This window comes from Meriones unguiculatus, chromosome 5 (assembly GCF_030254825.1).
Source record: "Meriones unguiculatus strain TT.TT164.6M chromosome 5, Bangor_MerUng_6.1, whole genome shotgun sequence".
NCBI lineage: Eukaryota > Metazoa > Chordata > Mammalia > Rodentia > Muridae > Meriones > Meriones unguiculatus.
This window is the reverse complement of record NC_083353.1, coordinates 28126925-28144834: the sequence shown is the minus strand read 5'-3', so window position 1 is coordinate 28144834 and position 17910 is coordinate 28126925. Positions and strand designations below refer to the sequence as shown.

Here is a 17910-nt window from a genome sequence, read left to right as displayed (position 1 = left end):
CTTGGCATTTTGGATGCCTACAATAATACCCACTCATGCTGTGAAGATAGCAAATTTAGCTCACTGCCTCTGCTAATTTAGAAAGCCTAGAAGCTAGTCCTTATTCAGAAAGAAAAGCAGGACAGGGATGAGTGACAACTTAAAACTAGAGAGGCTGGTTAATTTACAATAAGCTTCAAACGATGATTTCATTCGTTAGGGAAAATGAGTCTCTAGAGGCAGCTCATATATTTAGCTAAAATGAGTTGCTTTTTTTTAAACTATGTTCATGTGCATATAAAAGTTAAATAATTAACTAACAGATAATATAGAAAGAATTGTAATTCAATATAAATATTAATATAAATGTTGTCTCCATGCATAAACCACTATACTATAGTATTCAAAATACTAAAATCACCATTGTAGATGAATATAACTTTAAAAGTCCTCCAGTAATAGTCACATTCAGAGACAAGAGCATCAGCCCCTAATCAGCAACTTTTGAGCAGACTGACTAGACACAATCGTTGGCAAAACTAGTGGGCTAGCCAAACCAGAAACAGCAGGGGGAAGAAGCAGAGGAAGAAGTATCATCTAAGAGGAAAGGCAGTGCTGAGGATTTATTTTTGTCTTTGCTGCTTGTTCCAAGCCCATAGTTATCTTTGCTTTCCAGGTACCACATTGGGTAGGGAAGGGCAGTCTGCGGGAAGCATATTCAGGGTGGATTGAAATTGCCTGCTAATTTCAAATACTGTATAATTTAGTCGTTTAGACCCAATCTCTCCAGTCCCTACAATGTAAAATAAATAATTAGCAAAGTATTTCTGAATGCTATGCTAAGTCCAGAGCTTAAACAAGACATTTGAAAGCAAAATCCAAACCTCTGGGCTTTTGAGTTAATGATACTAGTGCAAAAATTTATAGCACTATTCAAGCTACCAATCACACTGATTCAGAACGTTCCTGTACTTTTTTGATAAGGCATACAATTAGAACTTGTTGGCTGGCTTCTTCTGTCTTAAAAAGGTATGTGTGACCATGTTTCAATCAGTATACAAATTCCATATTATAAAGACAATGTCTTTTATTTTTAACATTCTTAAGATAATTTCTAAAAAATTATATGCGCAAAACTAAGGTATGTGTGACCATATTTCAATCAGTATACAAATTCCATATTATAAAGACAATGTCTTTTATTTTTAACATTCTTAAGATAATTTCTAAAAAATTATATGCGCAAAACTACTTTTTATTATAGCCCCAGGAACTCAATGTCTCAATGTAAGCAATTAAAAAGAACTTAGGAATAACATTCTCATAATAAATACTGAGTTAATATGGATTCTACAATCTCATGCTGTGACAATTGTTAATACTACCTCTCATTTTCCTGGGACAACCAATCCCTGGAAATCAATTGCAAAGGTACCAAATGCCAGCAAATGTGGCCATTATTTGCTATTGGAAATCTTGCTATTTCAGATTTTATCCCAATTATCACATTTTTCAAATTTATTTGTGTGTATAAAATGCTGCATGAGTACACAGTCCTTAATTAGGCTTTTTGAATTTTATACTTTATTGTCAAGATAAAACCTACCCCTCCCCTTTTATATAACACCTTGATGGGTGGTCCATGCTGGCCCTGAACCCTACATTTTCCTATCTCGGCATCTGAAATGCTAGCATTACAGGTATATAACCTTATGCACAGCTAACACGTACCATTCTGAACCCCAAAAACCTTCATTAAAAAATGTTGATTCACAGCAGAAATCACAAACAAAGCCTTGTTATTGATGGTTCCTATAGAATAGTCCTTTTATAAAAGTGCTGTGTGAGGGTTCAGCTTAAATCCTTCTTTATTATTAACCCTCTCCTTAATGTTAGTCTGGGACTCCTGTCTGAGTGAAGACTGTATGTCTTCTAGGCCTATATTCTTTCATACTAATGTAAATCTTGGGCCTGTTAGCATATGCCTGTAATCTTAGTGCTTTGGAAGTGAAAGCAAAGGATCTTAAGTTCCAGGCTAGCCTGGGATATGTAGAAAGGCTTCACAAAACAAGACTATGGGCTGCACAGGTAGCTAAATGTCTGTAATTCCAGCCTTTGGCAGCGAGAGGTGGGTGGATTCTTTCAAGTTCAAAGTCAGTCTGACCCACACTGAAAGTTCCAGACCAGCACAGACAGGCCGTATCTGAGAAAGCCAAACACAGAACAAAACCAACCAAACAAAAAGAAAACAAACAAAACAAAAAACCACCATAAAACTAAGAAGCAAGCAGAACAATAAGTTAACTATGAATTATGTCAACTAGGTGCTTTTATAGTTTGTGAAATAACTGTTAGTTGTCAGTTGTATCAACAGCTGACTGCATTAAACACTGAGTGAACTTTCCAGAAACACTCGTTTAGTGATCTCCAGTACAGTTGGAAGAGCTTTTCACCTGCATTATAACCTGCCTCTACCAACTGTGTGACCTCACCACAAAACTATGCAGATTGGTTTTTCAAACTTCACTGGACTAGACATCCTCAGAAAAGTCACCTGCTTTGCTTTCACTGTTTAAAAGGAAAAGAGAACAGTGCTACTTTTCATAAAGCTTACTTGACTATGAAGATGCAGCTTTTGGAAACTGGTACACTGTGTTGTCATTTTCCTCTGAGTGTTCTAACTTAAAGATCTCAAGTAAACGTGAAGTTATATGTAAGTACTTTAGGTATATATTAGACCTGTGAAGATAACTGGCTGCCCCACACTGGAGAATAAATAATGATATTTTTAATTGTATTCGGTTCCTAACATTCATGAGGTTAGCAATTAGAACCACTTCTTCCCTACAGAAACTCCTGCAATGAGCGTCAAATTTGCTATGTGCCCTTTAGCACTATGGAAAAGGGGTGGGATGTCTCTGAGACCTCATTTTCATTTTCTGGTATGAAAAGCTGCTGCCCAGCTATAGAAATAAAACCCAAATAACCAATGACTCTTAGAATTCCTCTCTTTAACAACATACTGCCATACTTTAATGTTTTAGTCTGTATTTATGTAGAAGTTAGCATCAACTTAACAGAACATGTTCAAACGGAAAAGTAAATAAGCTTAAATACTAATCTGCCAAAATCTAAATTCAGACTCTCTACAGACATTACAGAAGTGGGGGGAAATCCTGTAATTAGCAACGAAGAGTAGCATAACCATGCAGACTTAGCATAACTTCACCAACCAAATAGGATATATCTGTACCACAAAAGGATCCCTTAACAATGTTTCAGTTACACTTCAAATTTGCTTACTATGGCAATATAATGACAGTTAAGGGACATTTTCAATTACATTTGATATAAAAAGACATCTCTCACCAAGAAACAGTTATCTTTTGTGGGAATTCTAAATTTAAACCTTCCAATTTAAAACCCTAAACATTTTCCATACAGGAAAACTCTGTAAGCATACTCCTGAAGGGTTTTAAAAGCAATCAGCACAGGCAATGTTAACTTATCATGGCTCTGAAAATACAGAGGCGCACTGTATAGGAGACCCTCGCAGTCATGGCTCTGCATGCTCCCTGTGGGCTGTGCCAACCCACTCTCTCCCCTGTAATGAGTCTTTGTTTTTACTAAGTCCCAAAGGGCTGGGGGGTAGCTCTGCAAAGGGAAGGGGGAAGGGCAGATGGAATGCAGCTGCAAGCTCTAAAACAATGCTGAGTCCATAATTTTGTTCCTAGGAGAATAATAAAAAGGGTAGGGTGTTGATGAGACAGACAGAGAACAAGAAAGGTAGGGCCAAGCATCCCATTCCTTCAGTCTACAGTGCCTCCAAGCCTCCTGCACTGCACAATCACAATTTGTTTGGGCTGAAAGCTTACCTGTTAAAATTCAAACACACACTGAGAGTTAAACCTATCAGTCATTTTATAACTCAATTACTTTTGGCAGGAAATTATGCTCGGGCAAGGAATAGAGTGGTAAGAGCAAAGATAGGTAGTGGGAAGAGCGCTTGACACATGGGCTCAAGAATGTGTGGCGAGGTAAGGGCTTGGAAAGAAAGCCCAATGCTTCAAATGCAAACTGCTTGCTCTGTGGTACCCAGGACCTAGGGTGAGGAGCAGACCCAGAAGCCCGTGTCTGTAAGTCATCAGAATTAGACTTAGAGCTCAGTAGCCCCACTCTCTGTCATCTGGGTGTTGTGTCTAATTTGGTGCCTCCTAAGAAAATGTCCCTTATTTGCATTTTCTTAGCCTGAGATAGCAAGCAAGTTAAAGGAAAAAAAAAAAAAATTAGAGAAAGCAGCAGTTCTAGAACGGCGAGTGGCCCCTTAGGCTCTGAACAGTCCAGACCCCACTTCCCTGCCTGAGGTGTTGCTCTCCCTTTTCCTCAAAGGTCAGTGCTCACAGGGATCTAGGACTCAGGCCTGCCATTGGAGCTTCCCTTCAAATATTACAGAAGCCATTAAAATCTGCAGGAAACTCCAAAAGCCATAAATAAACAACTGAACTAACCCCATAGAATCAGATGCAGTAAGTAATCACCACCTAAAAAGCTACACAACAAAATTCAGAAGAATGCTCATTTCAGTTAGGACCCCATCCATGAAAACTTGGTTACGAAGAAGGAAGAAAGAACTTCATTGTAAAGCTGTCATTTAGAAGCAAGGCTGACATCCACACAAACATCTCCTTCAAGTTAGCATTATACAAAAGACTTAGAAATACTGTACTCTTAGTCCACAGAATGATATAATTAATCTGGCTCCAAAGTTTTTCAAATTATAAGGTTTAAAAAGACTGCATTTATTTACAAAGGCACATTTTAATATTTCTGCTGTTATAAAAAGTCACAAGTATCTAGATTTACAATTAGCAAGCTTATGAAGCCTCTTCCTTGAGCTTGCCTTTTCTCTGAAGCCCTAAAATCCACTGATAGGTAATCCAAATGGCCATGCTATAGCTAGCACATGGGAATAAAAATATTAATTAATTCAAGCAAGGAAGCAAAATAAGCATCTATTTAGTTTGTTACTGTTAAATATTAATAGCAACAATTAAAAAATAATACTAGGGTTGGAGAGATGATTCAGCAATTAGGAACACTTGCAGTTTTGCAGACAACGCAGGTTCCATTCCCAGCACCCACATCACCGTGTGGGTCCATAACCCCAGTTACCCTCTTCTCACCTCTAAGAGCACCAGACATACATACGCTATACACACACATACACACAAGTAAAACATTCGTGCACATAAAATTAATAAGTCTAAAAAGTTATACTAATACTACTCCTATAAAGTTAATTAATTATCTATTAAAAATACAAAATTCACAGGTCCAGTTAATTAAAAGTTATATATTATGCTTGTTGCCTTTGGTGTTGCTGACTGGACCAAGAGTCCTAGACATACCACCTCCAAGCTATACCCCAAGTGTAGAATAAAACAGACATACAAAACTGCATATTTTCCATTTATACATTTAATTTCCTATTGTGTAAAATTAAGATTAAGCACATAGCTACATTTTATTAATAGGAACAACTGTAGCCATAACTTGCATGAAACTAGTTCTTTGCTTTGTTGTGGTAAATACAATATATTTCCATAAAACTATGATGTTTAATCTTCAATGAAAATGTCCAAATATACAACCATCCATGATTTGCAAAAACAAAAAACTCAGTAACCAATTCTGATTTTTTTTTTACACAAAGACAATTCAAGCATCTTAAACATGACAGAAAATATCATCTAGTTATAAAACTCTCAAAACATGTGACTGATTATATTAAGAGAGTAGGATGAAAGCAGAAATTTTAAAGCGTTACGCTATTTTAAGACAATTAGATTTTAATCCTAAATTGATATTACTCACCCCTTGGAGTCCTTGGAACTGAATTGAAGGTCGAAAAGGAATTAAATTCTATAAAAAGGAAAAACAGGTAAACTTTAGTTACTATAACACAGAACTAAGTAATTAAGCCTCAATGTGTATGTTTTCTCTGTCTCGCAGTGTCCAAAGCTTTTTCATTGCATGCTGACTTCTGCATGTATCACATTCATATTTGAGTACAACCAAAGAGTGGATTTTTGGCAGTATAGCAATCATGATTGCAAATTGACAGACATGATTTGTAAGAGAAAAAATACACTCATTCAATCTTCCATTAAAAAAATAATCAGTTTCCTATTTTTAATAGGAATGGGGAAAGGGAAGAGATAACTGAAGGAACCTTGAAAGAAAACTCAGCAGGATGCCACAAATGTAAAATCTTAAATGCTGAGAAATCAAGCGACTGCTCTTCTATTTTTTTGTAAGTGCAGCATGTTATTGCAGAGCTGTGCACTTGGGGACCCTTCCTCCAAGTGCACAGCTCTGCATTAGCTGCACTTCTGGGGCTTCCTAGTCACCACTCTAGATTCCAATGGGGCTTTCAGAATTGCTAACAGAGTCGTGGGGAGATTAGACTTGAAGAGCATTTAGTAGGAACACACCAGCTTGTAAAGCACTTTTCATTCCCTTATATTTAACCCAATGAACAAAAATAAGAACCAGTGTTTGCCTCATTTGTGTCTGAAACAAAAACAGAAACTCTATGTACCCCTCCCTTCATCACAGCACATACTACTGTTACTTTCCTAACTCCTGAGCTTATTAATCAGGCTTATAACACAGTAAAGTGGGAAGAAAGAATTTTTTGGTAATGATGGGACTATCAGAATATAAAATAAAGTGGTATTTCATTTATAAAAATGGATAATGTCTCAGGGAAACATTATAGTAGTTCTTCCACCATAAGGTGATATTTAACTTTAGACTTAGGGACAGAATCAAAATGCTTCCTAGCGACAAATTCACTTCTTGTTGTAGGAAATGTAAGGTTCTTTAAAAAGGCGAGATTAAAAGATAATGGTTGATTTGGGGAAAAAAAAAATTCAACGGTGCTGTTCTAATTCATAGGCTTTTATGAAAAAAGTGCGGACTACTTTTCTTTCAGGAGGGAATCTTACCGCAAACTATCTTTCATAGGTAAACTTATTCTTCCTGAGGTGAACCATGTGTACTGAGCCTGTGGAGCCCTTCTTTATGTGGGACTAAGGTGGCCTTCCATAGTAAGTTCCCATGTTCTCAACATTCCATCAGTCCTGCCTTCTCGACTCTAATTACAGCACTGAATTTCTCCTCGGAGGCTGATCAGAGCTGGCCCCTGGACTCCAACTCACATGCTGCAACTCACCACTGGGCTCCTCCAAGTTCCTCAACTCTACTGTGCTACTTAAATGTAAACTATTTCCAAATTGCTGATTTTTCCACCTCTTCACTTTGCTAAGAGATACCAGCCCTTATTTCAAAAGCTAGTACCTGCCCTTCCTCATTCTAGATCAGCCCCGCCCTGGAGGCTGGCTATACTTATGTGATGACTACTGGATCTCTTCTCCATTCCTCAGCTTTCTGCAGATGGCTCCGCATTACTGCTTACAAGTCTTCATTAGAAACCCAGTGACAGTGAACACTCACTGACCAACAAGCACTAACGTAACTCCGTGACCAACCTGGCAACTCTCCTATTTTTCTAGCAATGGCTTCTTGGCTCTGCAGGCTCACAACCTCAGAATTAACTTAAAATTTCTTCTCATTCTCCTACAACACATTCTGCTAGTTACTTTCCATGAGAACCACAGAATTCCAAATATAGACTTAAGAGATCACATAGTTGGATCCTCTTCTCCAACCCTAGTCCTGTGTTTCATGAATAACTAAGCTGGTAATGCAACCCAGGACTAAGCTTATCTCATCCTGCGACTTTCCTCCTACTACCCTGTCCTCCACACACACATCTGCTGTGGGAGACGAGAGCATGGGGCCTAAACCTCTTTGTCAGAGTTCACATTTTAGGAGAGAAAAACCTACTGGTCAAGCATGGGTTAAGTTTACCAAGAGACAAAGTAAGCATTCCAAGAAGTTTAGAATACAACTTAGAACAGATGCAAGAAAAGTCAAGTGGACTATGGGAAATGTAGATCTTGAGTAGATGATTAGGAAAAAAAAAAAAGAAACAAGCTCAAGGGAAAAAGTTTCTTTAGCAAAACAAAACAAAACAAAAAACAATGGTCACTCTATGGGCAGAGGGTAGGTCAGCAGTACAGAGTTCTTATATACATGAAATAAAATGAAGCACAGAAACTGGCGATTCCTGCCTGAGCTCTCCTGCCTGAGCTCTCCTGCCCTTGACATGTCTTTGTTTTTAGTTTGTGTCTGCCACAGTAGATAAGACAATTTAAATTTGAAAGATTTCAAGATCTCTGCTCCTTATCTCAACCCCTCCTCCATCTCTCACTATGATTCTTTTTTTTTCTTTTTGAGGCAGGGTTTCTCTGTGAAGCCCTGACTGTCCTGGACTCAGTCTGTACACCAGGCTGGCCTCAAACTCACAGAGATCCTCCTGCCTCTGCCTCTGCCTCCCTGAATGCTGGGATTACAGGTGTCACTGTACCAGGCTCTCACTGATGATCTTTAAACCTTTTCTTCAGTGTTTTAAAATATTAAAGGCTCTTAAAATTTTCTGAATAAAAAAGTGATCTGGAAAAAGGAAGAAAAAGCTGTTGAAAGATATGTTTTTGAAGGAAGGCATTGTTTAAAACATAGGAAGAAGGATGGATTAGGGTTAGTAGATAGGGGAATGCTGGGAAATGGCTTGAAAACAGCTCCAGGGGATGCTTTAGAAGACTCTGAATTAGTGTGACTTGCATACTTGAAGCCACAAGGAGTTGGTGAACCTCCAGACATTCCCAACGTGAAATGCTAAGGTGTGTTGATAGTCTGAGTATCAGTCACCCAAGAAAAATGATAACAAGGCGGCTCTGGGGCTAACAGTCATCCACTAGAGTCAGTCTGCCCCAGACTCCCTCAAATTAAGCTTTTAGTCTCCTCTGGAGGTTCAGGGCCCATTTCAGGCATTTATCACCTGCAACCACATAAAGGCCTTCTCTGCTTCTAAGTATTCAACTAGCTAGCCAATCCTGTCAGACACGACTCTCAGCATGTCCCACAGTCTAAGTGGTTCTTTTCCACTGTCTGCCACAACAAAGTGAATCCTACAGACATATATTAACGTGACCACTCCAAACTAGGCTTGCTATTTTTTGTCCGAGTGGGTTCTGTTTATTTGCTTGTGTTTTTGTTGTTGTTTATTTTGTTTTGACTAGTTCTTTTTAAAAGAGTGATGCTCAGAGCTGGGGAGATGGTTCAGTGGGTAAAGTGTTTACTATGCACATATGAGGGCATGAGTTAAGATGCCCTACATCCACAAAAAAGCCAGGCATGCGCATGCCTGTGACCCTAGCACTGGGGCTAGAGATAAGGCCTCAACGGCTAGCCTGAGTAACTGCAACCACCACCCAGTCCAGGTTCAGGGAGCACCTCCGTCTCAAAATAAATAAATATAATAAAATAGAAAGTGACTAAAGAAGATATCTGATGTCAAACTCTGGTATTCTTACATGCCTGCTTGGGAGAGTGTGTAGGTTGGGCACATGCATGCACACAGGCACATGGAAAATAGTAATGCTCAAATCATGGTATATTTTAAATAAAATGAAAAAAGCAAGTTAGTTTTAAAAGACATTCTAGATGGTCCAATATGATTCAGCATGTTTTACGATAATGTATAATTCACTAAATACATTTCCATTTAGGAATAGGGTATGTTAAAAATTACTTTTTTTATTAATTACAATTTACTCATTTTGTATCCCAGCTGTAGCCCCTCCGTTGTCCCTTCCCAATCCCACTCTTCCTCCCTCTTCTCCTTCCATGCCCCTCCCCAATCCACTGATAGGGGCAGTCCTCCTCCCTTTTCATGTGACTCTAAGGCAGTGGTTCTCAACCTTCCTAATGCTGCGATCCTTTAACTTCATGTTCTGGTAATCTCCAACTATAAAATTATTTTCATTGCTACTTCATAACTGTAATTTTGCTACTGTTATGAATATAGTTTTGAACACAGAACTTTGCCAAAGGGGTCATGACCCACAGGTTAAGAATCACTGCACTAGGGTTTAATTGAGCATCATTTGAACAATAAGCAAGATAGAGATATGCTATACACACCTACCCAAGAAACACAAGGGCAGACTGGAAACAGTAAGGAATTGATGTTTTTTAGTCAAAAGACTTTCTTAACCTCTTAGTAATTTCACGGATTTTACCCCTTAAGCTAATCCTGTACACTTCTTACAAAAGAGGCTCTGATGTACAGAACAGAAGCAGATCCCAGCTTCTTAAAGCCTAGGTCACAATCTCTTATACAGGGTTGTGTAACTAAATGTGGAGACAGGGTACAAAAATATGTAACAGTAAAAGGTTTCTGAACATGCAATGATAAATATTTTCAATTATGAAAATCAAACTCACTGTATTGGAGCACATGACCGCAAGGCAGCTTCAGCTCTGAACACAGGATACATACACTTATATGTACTGTGCATGCTGTATCACACAATGTCGATGGATAGCATTTAAGACACCTCAGCTCATATTCAAAATTGCTGTTATGTTAGGAACTGTAGTGCTTTCATTATATATGCTACAGAAAGAAAAAAAGTTTTCTGCTCTTAATGAAATGTAAACGTTAAGTTACAGATGGTAATGGCCTGACTTGGGATTAGGAATGTACTTCTATCATTTTGTGCTTTTAATATGGACAATTTTAAAATATAACTATTGACCCACTCTGAAAAACTTTGATGATGTCTACATCCTGCAGTATCAAAAGATCCAGCCATGATTTAATTCTTTGTGTAAAAAAAGCATATCCAATCATTACATTAATAAGCAAATTTGGTTTTATTTTAATAAATAATAATAGATAAATGGTAAAATTATATAAATATATATATAAAAGAACAGTCTTAAAAATGAAAAGTAGATTTCTTTATAATTGATCATCAATGTCTGAATGTATACCTATTTTCATACTTATATACTAGGGGCATGTAAAAAGTTTTTTTTGGACAAAAGAGGGCATGAGTGGAAAAAGTGTAAGAAATCCGGATATATAAAACACTAAAATACTCATAAGTTGGGTTATTCTTTGTGTTTACAATTTCAAGCTATCCTACAATATTTCCAAGCACTCAAGAATATTCCTAAAACACACATCAGAGACATTAAAGAACTATAAAGTTCACTAAGTAATTCTACTTAATGGCATTGATTTTTCTGTGTAACCCCGGTTTCTGACATGAACTTCAGGGTCAGATAGAAGCAAAGCTTAAGTTTCTTGGGAACTGAATAAGAAGGTTTCCATCACCCTTCTTTGCCTCACAGCCTTTGGTTGATTCCAGAAACTCATTACGCATCATAAAACCAATATACTATTTTGCCTAATGTGTCAATCCAATCTCAGATGAGAGAGAAAAACCTCCTTTTTAAAGATTTTTGAGAACCAAGATTAAATAGTATTTTAAGTAGTAACACTTTCTTTTAGCTATTACAGCATAGAAAAGAACGAAAACAGAAGGGGGAGTGGAGAACAACCCAAATCTATATAACATAGTCCTTGTTTTGAAATAACAGCTTTTGAAAACCTGTAGCTATTTAACTTAGGGCAAATTAAAAAAAAAAAAATCTTAGGATTTCAAGCAGCTCTTAAGTGAACACGGACGACACGAGCCTGAGCTGAAAAACCAGCCAGACTGTTACCCAGCACTTTAACCAACAATACTTGAAGCATAATCCCACCATTTTCCCTCAGGAACCTTATGTGGTCATTATAATCATATAATGAGCTTAATGCCAAATATAACTTGTAAATAAAGGCAAACAAAGCCTTGTGCCCAGGAATCATGATTGCTAGCATAGAAGTAGTAAAAGAGAACAAAGATATTCAAAGATATGTAGCAGCTAAGTCACAAAGGGGGTCATTATAGTAGCTGACACTGGCAAAGTGGGTGATCACATTCAATATTTTAAAAGACCACTCTGAGAACTGAGTGTAACAGGCTATGGAGGGAACAGTCAAAACCCAGAAGCTAGCTGCTAGGCCAGGGAAGTGGTTCTGAAGAGTGATGACAGAGCTACAACTGGAATGGTGATAATGGCTGGGGTCAATCTAGATATTTAAAGATTGACAAGATGATGCTAGATCAAATGTGCCAAGAAAAAAAGAGACAAATCAAGGGTGATGAGTTAAGTGCTAGACAACTGGGAAATGTGGTCATGAACTGAAATGGGACTTATTTGGGTGATATTGAATCAAGAACTGAAAGTGAGACAGAGGATGCTAAGAGAGGAGAGGAGACTGTGAGGTGACAGCACCAAAATTAACCATATGAATATTCAAATGGTCAAACAATAAAAAGTTAGATTTGTGCAAGTTTGAGGTGCCTATTAAGTGTTGATGAACAGATAATCTGTTAAAATTAAGTGCCTAAAGTTAGTTTTTGTTTGTTTGTTTAAGACAGGTTCACCCAGGCAGGCCTCAGACTTAAGCAGAGAGATGCTGTTATTTTTATTTTTGTTGTCATAGATTTGAGATAAGAAATTGCTATGTTGATCCTCATGCTCTTCTTCTGTGTGCTGGGATTACAGGCAAAAGCAACCACACCCACCTTGAAAAGGTGTGGTCTAGAGATAAACATTTGCAATTCATAAGTATGCAGTTAATAGCATAGTATATATTTAAATCCTTAGAACTAGATAAAGTCACTTAGAATGAACAGAAAGGGGAGCTGGGACCTGCGAAGACACACAGGGATGATCTAAGCAGAGAATGGTCAGCAGAGAAAAGACAGAGGAAATTCCAGTTTTAATATAGAGATATGGTCAGTGGGATGAAATGCCTCACTTCCCAGACTGCCCTGATTGTGGGACGATAGGGATGGAGATGTTTGGAAATAGGCTACCTGACCAGGTACAAGTTTCAGGGGTGTGGTAAAGACAGTGGGCTCAGCAGATGACAAGTGAAGACACCGCCTATCTTCACACTACACTTTTCCCCTTTAGCACAGATGTAGGTATGCGCACGCACCCACACGCAATTTTACTTCTTTTAAATGACAACCACTTTACTGACGGCAAAGGCTCTCCACGTCCTCTTAGTTTCATATTTTCAGTTACTCAGTTCTATACCTAGGCAGGTCAAAAGATGGATAAAAATGTTTGCAGAATATATGTGTGTATAACTGTGGTCCTATCTATTAATCTTTATTTACAGGAAGAAAAATATCCAACTGAGTTTTAATGACATGGGTTCCTTTCCTGGTCCGTTGGGGCAGCATGATTTCTAACATGGAACCAGAAGCAATGATATGGTTACTAAGGACACAGACAGGGTAGTGAGATCGCCTAATGCGTAAAGGTGCTTGTCACCAAGCCCTAGATTTGACCCCCAGCTCCTTAGAGTGGGAGAAAAAAACCTGACTCACAACACATGTGTGCTGTGTCACACTTATATCCACACACAGGTAAATATATAATAAATAATACATATAATGAAAAATTTAAAGATATGCTAACAGCATATCAAAGTATAGACCAGCATCTCTCAACCTGTGTATCACGACTCCTCTGGACATCAGTTAAGATTATCAGAAAACACAGATATTTACATTAGGATTCATAACAACAGTAAAATCACAGTTATAAAATACAACAAAAATAATTTTGTGATTGGAGTCACCACAACACAAGGAACTGGATTAAAGAATCCCAATATTAGAAAGATTAAAAATCACTTTTCTAGGCCAATCTTAACAAAACAAACAAACAAATAGAAACAAGTTCAAGCCTGGTGTTGCCCTTCAATAAGCCTGCTTTTGAGTGACAGTCCTCAAGTCACGCCCACCCACACCCACACACTTACTAGGGTACAGCAATTAAGTGCTTAATTCTACTCCCAGAGCCAAAACCAGAACAACTTACCAAAACAGTAAGAGGTGAGGTGATCAGGATGAAGTGATGCTGGCTTATTCAGGGTCTTAAAGTAGGATATTTCAGAATGACCCTTAAAATGTTAACCCAGGCATATTACGCAGAATTACTGAGTTTCAGTAACCTCATAACAAAATAAAAATTCCGAATTTCATGCGACAGTCAAGTTAGATTTTCATATTATCTATGTCCTATGATGGCCATTTAAAAGGCTATTTGTAGAGGTTACTGAATAAAGGAAGTCTCTAAAAATACAAACAAAAATGTAAAAGCCCTGTTCAGCTTTAAGACATTAACATCTGCAATTTCCATGCTATGGAGGAGGACACACGGCATACTGCATAGGCCCATCTGCCTCAAATTCTCATCTATATGTGTCTCTCTCTCTCTGAGATATGGTTTCTACTCCTGTGTCTCTTTGTCTCTGTCTCTCTCTTTGAGACAGAAGTCTCTAGTCTCTGTAGCCCTTACTATCCTAGACTCACTATATACACTAGGCTGGCCTTGAACTCAGAGATCCATCTGCCTCTGCCTCCCAAGTGCTAGAATTAAAGGCATTGTATCACCATGCCTGGCTTGTCATTTTTATTTCTAAACAAAAAACAGCTAATCCACCCTGAAATCTTTTGATTACAAAACAAATGATGAAATGAATTTTCACCCAAAATGGAACTTAGTGACGTACTTCCCCTGCGTCCCTCCCACCTTCATCTCACACTCCCAATTTCCGACTCCCCTCACCCCCAGTCAGGGTTTCTCTGTGTAGCCTTGGCTGTCCTGGACTCTCTTTGTAGGTCAGGCTGGCTTTCAACTCACAGAGATCCACCTGCCTCTGCCTCCCTGAGAGCTGGATTGCAAGGGTTGACTTTCCTCCCTTTTAAGATGAAGGCTACCCTGACTGGTATTAATGCCAAGAAATTCCAACTTGAACCTCCCTTAGAATGCTGAGATCTAGTGACTGGTCATCTCTAATAAATGGGAGCAGTGGCCTAGTACAGACTCCATAATCATCCCTGGCTTGCACCACCACACTCCTTCCTAACTCATCTTCTTACTTTCAGATTCACATTCCAGTCCACTGCTCAGAGCACCTTAAATTTCCACTCATCTCCCCATAGTAATGAAGAACAAAGCACAAACCACCTGGGAGGGTAAGCAACCTACTCCAACCTACTGTGCTCTCTCAAACAGCTATTTTTTTTCCTGCCTCATTCCAGGTTTTCTGCCAATTCTCAAAAACCACCCTTGTTTCCTATGACTGTTTCTTACTTGCCTTTGACACTCCCTCTGATGGAGATGTGGTCTCCCAGACCAGTTTCTTGTCACTAAAAATCTTAATACAAGTCCTTTAATACTCAAGGCTCATTTTCTTAATAATACAAAAGACACCAGGAAGCAAAGAAGTCCCTGCTAGTCTGATGATGTAGTTACTATGAAACTAGTAGCCAAATGCCTGAAGAACAAAGGTCAATGCCAGGTGCTGATTTGACTCACAAGTTTTTAAGTAGCATGTAGATTATTAATATCCTCTCATGTCTTCTGTTACAGGGCCAAAGCAATTTGAGAGAGGCTGGACTGTGAAGGCAAAGAACCTTTTTGTTTGTTTTTGTTATTTTCAAGACAGGGTTTCTTTTTGTGTAGCCCTGGTTGTCCTAGAATCTCCCTGTAGACCACAGGCTGGCCTAGAACCCACAGAGAGTGATCAACCTGCCTCTGCTTCCTGAGTGCTGGGATTAAAGGTGTGCACCACCACCTGGCTTCTAGTAGGAACTCTTAAGCTAGCTCTTTCTGAAGTTCAAAATTATTCACAAGATCCTGAGCACCACAGCAGGTATTGCAGATGGTAGAAATTTAGGAAAGAAGTTTTTTTTTTTTTTTTTTTTTTTTTATGAAGAAACATTAATAGAACAAAGACAGAGAAAAGGACTTCTGCCTGGTAACAGCGAATTATTCCATGTCCTTTTGCTTTAATTTGGCAGCAGAAACACAGCCATCAATTTATTATATTCTCTTCCAGATTTCTGCTTAGGTCATAGGAAATGTTCTATGCAGCTCTGTGGTATGTAGGAGAGTAAATGTGAGGTTCTATTCTAAACTATAAAATCAGAAATGCCCATCATATCATAGAGAGACCTTCTCAAACCTTCCACATAAATTTGGCCCAAAGTGGCTGGATGATGGTGTGGCTCCAGAGCCTCTTTATGGCAAAGGAAGTTTCACTGCAAATTGTTACAAATGATCCAAGCACTGACTTCCTCTGGCCCTTTCACCAACTACCTGACAAGTCCTACAGCACAACCTCTGTAATCTTCCCGAGTGCAAAAGGAGCAAATAGAAAGGCTGAACCTAGGGACTCTCCTTGATCAGAGTCCCTGGAGGCCATTCCAAGAATTCTATCTTCCTTTCCTCTTAAATTCTTTTCTTGAACATGCTCCAAACCTTCACATATGTTTTTCCCCCCCCTCTCTCTTTTCCATATGGGTGCCAAGGTTCCCTAGCTATCTTTTTAGGCAATCTGGCTACTACTTTTCTTCAGGAAGAAGTACTGGGAACTAACTGAGCATTTGGATAAATGCTTTAAATGGCACAGAATTGGGGCATGAAGTCATCTTTCCTTGATTAAAAAAATACAAGCACATGATGATCAAGTTCTGACTGAAAATGGGACTAAGATAAAAGTAGGCAATACTGAAATTAATCTAGCTACATTTTTGAAGCCAAACAAATGAAATCTACAGCAAACCTCATGGTTTTACTTAATAAGCACATTTGACAACACTGGCACTGCTGTGGCAGCAAGTCTAGATCCTCTGGATTTACAAAGTAGATTCAGGAAAATTAAGAGACGTAATTATTAGGGAGCAAGGAGGAGAAAGCATGGGATAATTTTCTGTGTCTTAAACCACAGTGAATCAATGGCTGAAAAATTTATCTGGAAGAAGGCTTGAGGGATGGAAGCCTGTCATATGACCTGTTGAAGCAAGGACTAAAGAAAAAAGTGACAAACTACCCGGAGCTACTATGAAAGACAATAACATAGGAGGCTAATTTAAGACCATATGTTTTGGTTAGAAATAATAGATAATTTTTAAGTACAAATAACAAGCTCTTCACTAAAAATTAAGTACACTTGTAAAAACAATTCAAATTAACATTTTTCTAAATGACACTAGTCAAAGCAAAATAATAATTTCAAGCCAATAGAGCTGACAAAGGAATTAACTGATTCCTACAAAAAGGCCGTTGCTAACTCATCTTCAGGAATGAAAAAAGAACAACTATGCTCCCAAACAACCATGTTAGACTTTTATGTTATAGTTGGGAAAGCATAATATTTGAGCCAACTACTTTTGAAGCTTTGTTTTTTTGTTTTGTTTTTTGAATATGGGTTTCTCTATATGTAGCCCTGGCTGTCCTAGAACTCTCTCTATAGACTAGGCTGGCTTTGAACTCACAGAGTTTCACCTGACTCTGCTTCCCAAGTGCTAGGATTAAATGAGTGCACCACCATTACCCAGATATTTTTGAAGAGTTAAGCAAACTTTACAAAAGGCTGAGATAAGGGAGTTATAAGGTTAAGGTGTGCCTAAGAGACTGACAAGTTCAAGGCCAGCTCTAGTAACTCAAGGAGACATGCCTGAGCTACAAAGTTCACAGCCAGTCCTCATCAGTAAGGTCCTGTCTGAAAACAAAAGAAGAAACCGAAGCAGCAGCAAATGGGTCCCTGGCAGAAGGCTCAGTTGGTAGCAGGTACCTACCTAACACAGGAGACCTGTGTTTGATGCCCACACTACTTCACACAGCAGGCAGTGCCACAATCTCAGGACTTGGAAGGTGAGACTAGAGAATCAGAACTTTAATGCCACTGACATCTACATAGCATTTTCTAGGCCAGCCTGGAAACGCATGAGATTCTTTTTCCAAAAGGGGTTGGTTGGGGCTATAGTTCAAGTGGTAGAATGCTTGCTTAGCATGTGTGAGGCCCTACATTCAGTGTGC

The 17910-nt window shown here is 38.5% G+C and overlaps 1 protein-coding gene across 1 annotated transcript in view; it reads right to left on the bottom strand.

Moving 5' to 3' along the window:
- Ell2 (elongation factor for RNA polymerase II 2) overlaps positions 1–17910 on the bottom strand; it is a 67620-nt gene that overhangs the window by 45389 nt on the left and 4321 nt on the right. The window contains exon 2 of the mRNA XM_021645614.2: positions 5854–5901. Coding sequence (XP_021501289.1) covers positions 5854–5901 — 48 coding nt within the window. The remainder of the gene's footprint in view (positions 1–5853; positions 5902–17910) is intronic.